We start from the raw sequence: 7,829 nt of genomic DNA, 5'->3' as shown, positions 1-7,829 counted from the left end.
GTATAGTACAGTAATAATAATAGAGTGTATAGTATAGTAGTATAGTACAGTAATAATAATAGTGTATATAGTATAGTAGTATAGTACAGTAATAATAATAGTGTATATAGTATAGTACAGTAATAATACTAGTGTATATAGTATAGTATAGTAATAATAATAGTGTATATAGTATAGTACAGTAGTAATAATAGTGTATATAGTATAGTAGTATAGTACAGTAGTAATAATAGTGTATATAGTATAGTAGTATAGTACAGTAATAATAGTAGTGTATATATTATAGTACAGTAATAATACTAGTGTATATAGTATAGTGCAGTAATAATAATAGTGTATATAGTATAGTACAGTAGTAATAATAGGGTATATAGTATAGTACAGTAGTAATAATAGGGTATATAGTATAGTACAGTAGTAATAATAGGGTATATAGTATAGTAGTATAGTACAGTAGTAATAATATAATATAGTAAACTGTGTCTGGTATCTCTCCAGTCCAAGACTACCTGTCTATTTCCCCGCCCGCCACTTTGCAGGGTTTAACCTGAAGTTCTGTTCTGACGACCCGCACAAAAACGGTTCAAATCCATTAAGCAATTAGTAATGACGCATTTCACATTCAACTACTGGACTAAAGCTCCCTAAGAAGTTGAATAAAAACATGACCTAAGTACAGGAGTACAATGTGTGATGTGTGTCCTGCTCCATCTACTCACCGTGTACCCGGGGGCACAGACGCAGGCTCCGGTGAAGCCCTCACAGTCGGCTCCGTTGGCACACGCACATGCCTCCTTACATCCCTCGCCATAGTAACCTGACGGACAGGTCTCGTTGCAGAACAGACCCGCCCACCCCGCCGCGCACGCACACTCCCCCGACAACGGATGGCAGCTGGGAATGGAGAAGAGAGGAGAACAGAGAAGAGGAGAGAGCAGAGGAAAAGAGAGGAGAGGAGTGAGGAGGAGAGAGGAGAACAGAAAAGAGGAGAGAGGAGAAGAGAGCAGAGGAGAAGAGAGGAGAAGAGATGAGAAGAGAGGAGAGGAGTGAGGAGAACAGAGGAGGAGAGAGGAGGAGAGAAGGAGAGAATAGAGAAGAGAGGAGAACAGAGGAGAACAGAGGAGGAGAGAGGAGGAGAGAGGAGGAGAGAACAGAGAAGAAGAGAGGAGAAAAGAGGAGGAGAGGAGAGGAGAACAGAGGAGAACAGAGGAGAACAGAGGAGGCTTATGATAGTCTCTGTCTGCTGATACACTCTTAGAAAAAAAGTTGCTATCTAGAACCGACAAGGGTTCTTCAGCTGTCCCCATAGGAGAACCCTATGAAGAACCCTTATTGGTTCCATGTAGAACCCTTTCTACCTGAATCCAAAAATGGTTCTACCTGTACAGCCGAAGAACAGTAGAACAATGTACAGTAGTGTACAGTAGAATAGAGACTGTACTGGCTGGCTGCTGAACGTGTAGCAGAGCACCCCAACACCACATGGGTCATTCCACTTAGTCACAACAACGTTCAACTCCCATCCCAGGTATGTTAATGAGAACACAGCCATGAAAATGATATATTGGAGAGCAGATGTTTTACTGGTGTTGGGGCCATCAGACCACTGTTCTTTCAAGGAAACTATTTTGTAAATAGGTTGTTTTTAACAGTGCCAACCGCCCTGCTAAACACATAGAGACTCTGTATGTAATGAAACACTGGATAAAAACAAACATTGATCTCAATGTACACTGCTCAAAAAAATAAAGGGAACACTTAAACAACACAATGTAACTCCAAGTCAATCACACTTCTGTGAAATCAAACTGTCCACTTAGGAAGCAACACTGATTGACAATAAATTTCACATGCTGTTGTGCAAATGGAATAGACAACAGGTGGAAATTATAGGCAATTAGCAAGACACCCCCAATAAAGGAGTGGTTCTGCAGGTGGTGACCACAGACCACTTCTCAGTTCCTATGCTTCCTGGCTGATGTTTGGGTCACTTTTGAATGCTGGCGGTGCTTTCACTCTAGTGGTAGCATGAGACGGAGTCTACAACCCACACAAGTGGCTCAGATAGTGCAGCTCATCCAGGATGGGACATCAATGCGAGCTGTGGCAAGAAGGTTTGCTGTGTCTGTCAGCGTAGTGTCCAGAGCATGGAGGCGCTACCAGGAGACAGGCCAGTACATCAGAAGTTGTGGAGAAGGCCGTAGAAGGGCAACAACCCAGCAGCAGGACCGCTACCTCCGCCTTTGTGCAAGGAGGAGCAGGAGGAGCACTGCCAGAGCCCTGCAAAATTAACTCCAGCAGGCCACAAATGTGCATGTGTCTGCTCAAACGGTCAGAAACAGACTCCATGAGGGTGGTATGAGGGCCCGACGTCCACAGGTGGGGGTTGTGCTTACAGCCCAACACTGTGCAGGACGTTTGGCATTTGCCAGAGAACACCAAGATTGGCAAATTCGCCACTGGCGCCCTGTGCTCTTCACAGATGAAAGCAGGTTCACACTGAGCACGTGACAGACGTGACAGAGTCTGGAGACGCCTGGGAGAATGTTCTGCTGCCTGCAACATCCTCCAGTATGACCGGTTTGGTGGTGGGTCAGTCATGGTGTGGGTTGGCATTTCTTTGGGGGGCCTCACAGCCCTCCATGTGCTCACCAGAGGTAGTCTGACTGTCCATTAGGTACCGAGATGAGATCCTTAGACCCCTTGTGAGACCATATGCTGGTGCGGTTGGCCCTGGGTTCCTCCTAATGCAAGACAATGCTAGACCTCATGTGGCTGAAGTGTGTCAGCAGTTCCCTTTATTTTTTTGAGCAGTGTATAATTGGGGCCTAGTGGTTAGAGAGTTGGACTAGTAACCAGAAGGTAGACTAGTGGTTAGAGAGTTGGACTAGTAACCAGCAGGTAGCCTAGTGGTTAGAGAGTTGGACTAGTAACCAGAAGGTAGACTAGTGGTTAGAGAGTTGGACTAGTAACCAGAAGGTAGACTAGTGGTTAGAGAGTTGGACTAGTAACCAGAAGGTAGACTAGTGGTTAGAGAGTTGGACTAGTAACCAGCAGGTAGCCTAGTGGTTAGAGTGTTGGACTAGTAACCAGCAGGTAGCCTAGTGGTTAGAGAGTTGGACTAGTAACCAGCAGGTAGCCTAGTGGTTAGAGTGTTGGACTAGTAACCAGCAGGTAGCCTAGTGGTTAGAGAGTTGGACTAGTAACCAGAAGGTAGACTAGTGGTTAGAGAGTTGGACTAGTAACCAGCAGGTAGCCTAGTGGTTAGAGTGTTGGACTAGTAACCAGCAGGTAGCCTAGTGGTTAGAGAGTTGGACTAGTAACCAGAAGGTAGACTAGTGGTTAGAGCGTTAGACTAGTAACCAGCAGGTAGCCTAGTGGTTAGAGTGTTGGACTAGTAACCAGCAGGTAGCCTAGTGGTTAGAGAGTTGGACTAGTAACCAGCAGGTAGCCTAGTGGTTAGAGTGTTGGACTAGTAACCAGCAGGTAGCCTAGTGGTTAGAGTGTTGGACTAGTAACCAGCAGGTAGCCTAGTGGTTAGAGAGTTGGACTAGTAACCAGAAGGTAGACTAGTGGTTAGAGAGTTGGACTAGTAACCAGCAGGTAGCCTAGTGGTTAGAGTTTTGGACTAGTAACCAGCAGGTAGCCTTGTGGTTAGAGTGTTGGACTAGTAACCAGCAGGTAGACTAGTGGTTAGAGTGTTTGACTAGTAACCAGCAGGTAGCCTAGTGGTTAGAGCGTTGGACTAGTAACCAGCAGGTAGCCTAGTGGTTAGAGTGTTGGACTAGTAACCAGCAGGTAGCCTAGTGGTTAGAGTGTTGGACTAGTAACCAGCAGGTAGCCTAGTGGTTAGAGAGTTGGACTAGTAACCAGAAGGTAGACTAGTGGTTAGAGAGTTGGACTAGTAACCAGCAGGTAGCCTAGTGGTTAGAGAGTTGGACTAGTAACCAGAAGGTAGACTAGTGGTTAGAGAGTTGGACTAGTAACCAGAAGGTAGACTAGTGGTTAGAGCGTTAGACTAGTAACCAGCAGGTAGCCTAGTGGTTAGAGTGTTGGACTAGTAACCGGCAGGTAGACTAGTGGTTAGAGAGTTGGACTAGTAACCAGAAGGTAGACTAGTGGTTAGAGCGTTAGACTAGTAACCAGCAGGTAGCCTAGTGGTTAGAGTGTTGGACTAGTAACCAGCAGGTAGCCTAGTGGTTAGAGAGTTGGACTAGTAACCAGAAGGTAGACTAGTGGTTAGAGCGTTAGACTAGTAACCAGCAGGTAGCCTAGTGGTTAGAGTGTTGGACTAGTAACCAGCAGGTAGTCTAGTGGTTAGAGAGTTGGACTAGTAACCAGAAGGTAGACTAGTGGTTAGAGAGTTGGACTAGTAACCAGAAGGTAGACTAGTGGTTAGAGCGTTAGACTAGTAACCAGCAGGTAGCCTAGTGGTTAGAGTGTTGGACTAGTAACCGGCAGGTAGACTAGTGGTTAGAGTGTTGGACTAGTAACCAGCAGGTAGTCTAGTGGTTAGAGAGTTGGACTAGTAACCAGAAGGTAGACTAGTGGTTAGAGCGTTAGACTAGTAACCAGCAGGTAGCCTAGTGGTTAGAGTGTTGGACTAGTAACCAGCAGGTAGCCTAGTGGTTAGAGAGTTGGACTAGTAACCAGAAGGTAGACTAGTGGTTAGAGCGTTAGACTAGTAACCAGCAGGTAGCCTAGTGGTTAGAGTGTTGGACTAGTAACCAGCAGGTAGCCTAGTGGTTAGAGAGTTGGACTAGTAACCAGAAGGTAGACTAGTGGTTAGAGCGTTGGACTAGTAACCAGCAGGTAGCCTAGTGGTTAGAGTGTTGGACTAGTAACCAGCAGGTAGCCTAGTGGTTAGAGTGTTGGACTAGTAACCAGCAGGTAGCCTAGTGGTTAGAGTGTTGGACTAGTAACCAGCAGGTAGCCTAGTGGTTAGAGAGTTGGACTAGTAACCAGAAGGTAGACTAGTGGTTAGAGCGTTGGACTAGTAACCAGCAGGTAGCCTAGTGGTTAGAGTGTTGGACTAGTAACCAGCAGGTAGCCTAGTGGTTAGAGTGTTGGACTAGTAACCAGCAGGTAGCCTAGTGGTTAGAGTGTTGGACTAGTAACCAGCAGGTAGCCTAGTGGTTAGAGTGTTGGACTAGTAACCAGCAGGTAGCCTAGTGGTTAGAGAGTTGGACTAGTAACCAGAAGGTAGACTAGTGGTTAGAGTGTTGGACTAGTAACCAGAAGGTAGACTAGTGGTTAGAGTGTTTGACTAGTAACCAGCAGGTAGTCTAGTGGTTAGAGTGTTTGACTAGTAACCAGAAGGTAGACTAGTGGTTAGAGAGTTGGACTAGTAACCAGAAGGTAGACTAGTGGTTAGAGTGTTGGACTAGTAACCAGAAGGTAGACTAGTGGTTAGAGTGTTTGACTAGTAACCAGCAGGTAGCCTAGTGGTTAGAGTGTTGGACTAGTAACCAGCAGGTAGCCTAGTGGTTAGAGTGTTGGACTAGTAACCAGCAGGTAGCCTAGTGGTTAGAGTGTTTGACTAGTAACCAGCAGGTAGTCTAGTGGTTAGAGTGTTTGACTAGTAACCAGCAGGTAGTCTAGTGGTTAGAGTGTTTGGCTAGTAACCAGCAGGTAGTCTAGTGGTTAGAGTGTTTGGCTAGTAACCAGCAGGTAGCCTAGTGGTTAGAGTGTTGGACTAGTAACCAGCAGGTAGCCTAGTGGTTAGAGTGTTGGACTAGTAACCAGCAGGTAGCCTAGTGGTTAGAGTGTTGGACTAGTAACCAGCAGGTAGCCTAGTGGTTAGAGTGTTGGACTAGTAACCAGCAGGTAGTCTAGTGGTTAGAGAGTTGGACTAGTAACCAGCAGGTAGCCTAGTGGTTAGAGTGTTGGACTAGTAACCAGCAGGTAGCCTAGTGGTTAGAGTGTTGGACTAGTAACCAGCAGGTAGCCTAGTGGTTAGAGTGTTGGACTAGTAACCGGCAGGTAGACTAGTGGTTAGAGTGTTGGACTAGTAACCAGCAGGTAGCCTAGTGGTTAGAGTGTTGGACTAGTAACCAGCAGGTAGTCTAGTGGTTAGAGTGTTGGACTAGTAACCAGCAGGTAGCCTAGTGGTTAGAGTGTTGGACTAGTAACCAGCAGGTAGTCTAGTGGTTAGAGTGTTGGACTAGTAACCAGCAGGTAGCCTAGTGGTTAGAGTGTTGGACTAGTAACCAGCAGGTAGCCTAGTGGTTAGAGTGTTGGACTAGTAACCAGCAGGTAGCCTAGTGGTTAGAGTGTTGGACTAGTAACCAGCAGGTAGCCTAGTGGTTAGAGTGTTGGACTAGTAACCAGCAGGTAGTCTAGTGGTTAGAGAGTTGGACTAGTAACCAGCAGGTAGCCTAGTGGTTAGAGTGTTGGACTAGTAACCAGCAGGTAGCCTAGTGGTTAGAGTGTTGGACTAGTAACCAGCAGGTAGCCTAGTGGTTAGAGTGTTGGACTAGTAACCGGCAGGTAGACTAGTGGTTAGAGTGTTGGACTAGTAACCAGCAGGTAGCCTAGTGGTTAGAGTGTTGGACTAGTAACCAGCAGGTAGCCTAGTGGTTAGAGTGTTGGACTAGTAACCAGCAGGTAGCCTAGTGGTTAGAGTGTTGGACTAGTAACCAGCAGGTAGCCTAGTGGTTAGAGTGTTGGACTAGTAACCAGCAGGTAGCCTAGTGGTTAGAGTGTTGGACTAGTAACCAGCAGGTAGCCTAGTGGTTAGAGTGTTGGACTAGTAACCAGTAGGTAGCCTAGTGGTTAGAGTGTTGGACTAGTAACCAGCAGGTAGCCTAGTGGTTAGAGTGTTGGACTAGTAACCAGCAGGTAGCCTAGTGGTTAGAGCGTTGGACTAGTAACCAGCAGGTAGCCTAGTGGTTAGAGTGTTGGACTAGTAACCAGCAGGTAGTCTAGTGGTTAGAGTGTTGGACTAGTAACCAGCAGGTAGCCTAGTGGTTAGAGTGTTGGACTAGTAACCAGTAGGTAGCCTAGTGGTTAGAGTGTTGGACTAGTAACCAGTAGGTAGCCTAGTGGTTAGAGTGTTGGACTAGTAACCAGCAGGTAGCCTAGTGGTTAGAGTGTTGGACTAGTAACCAGCAGGTAGCCTAGTGGTTAGAGCGTTGGACTAGTAACCAGCAGGTAGCCTAGTGGTTAGAGTGTTGGACTAGTAACCAGCAGGTAGTCTAGTGGTTAGAGCGTTGGACTAGTAACCAGCAGGTAGCCTAGTGGTTAGAGTGTTGGACTAGTAACCAGCAGGTAGTCTAGTGATTAGAGAGTTGGACTAGTAACCAGCAGGTAGCCTAGTGGTTAGAGTGTTGGACTAGTAACCAGCAGGTAGCCTAGTGGTTAGAGTGTTGGACTAGTAACCAGCAGGTAGTCTAGTGGTTAGAGTGTTGGACTAGTAACCAGCAGGTAGCCTAGTGGTTAGAGTGTTGGACTAGTAACCAGCAGGTAGCCTAGTGGTTAGAGTGTTGGACTAGTAACCAGCAGGTAGTCTAGTGGTTAGAGTGTTGGACTAGTAACCAGCAGGTAGCCTAGTGGTTAGAGCGTTAGACTAGTAACCGAAAAGTTGCAAGCTCGAATCCCCGAGCTGACAAGGTACAAATCTGTCGTTCTGCCCCTGAACAAGGCAGTTAACCCACTGTTCCCCGGTAGGCCGTCATTGTAAATAAGAATTTGTTCTTAACTGACTTTCTTAGTTGAAGATAAAACTAAATATAAAATAATCATCATTGATCAGCAGACAAGCTTTTTATCTACCAACTTTCATCCTCCTCCTCATCCTCCTCATCTTCCTCCTCCTCCTCATCCTCCTC

At 46.2% G+C, this 7,829-nt stretch overlaps 1 protein-coding gene across 1 annotated transcript in view; it reads right to left on the bottom strand.

Annotated features, from left to right (window-relative positions):
- LOC118964977 (multiple epidermal growth factor-like domains protein 11) overlaps positions 1 to 7,829 on the bottom strand; it is a 280,070-nt gene that overhangs the window by 90,329 nt on the left and 181,912 nt on the right. Inside the window, exon 11 of the mRNA XM_036981545.1 lies at positions 720 to 894. Coding sequence (XP_036837440.1) covers positions 720 to 894 — 175 coding nt within the window. The remainder of the gene's footprint in view (positions 1 to 719; positions 895 to 7,829) is intronic.

The sequence above is a fragment of the Oncorhynchus mykiss genome, chromosome 6 (genome assembly GCF_013265735.2).
Source record: "Oncorhynchus mykiss isolate Arlee chromosome 6, USDA_OmykA_1.1, whole genome shotgun sequence".
Taxonomy (NCBI): domain Eukaryota; kingdom Metazoa; phylum Chordata; class Actinopteri; order Salmoniformes; family Salmonidae; genus Oncorhynchus; species Oncorhynchus mykiss.
Note: the sequence above shows the minus strand (reverse complement) of the source record. Positions and strands in the feature narration are given on the sequence as shown.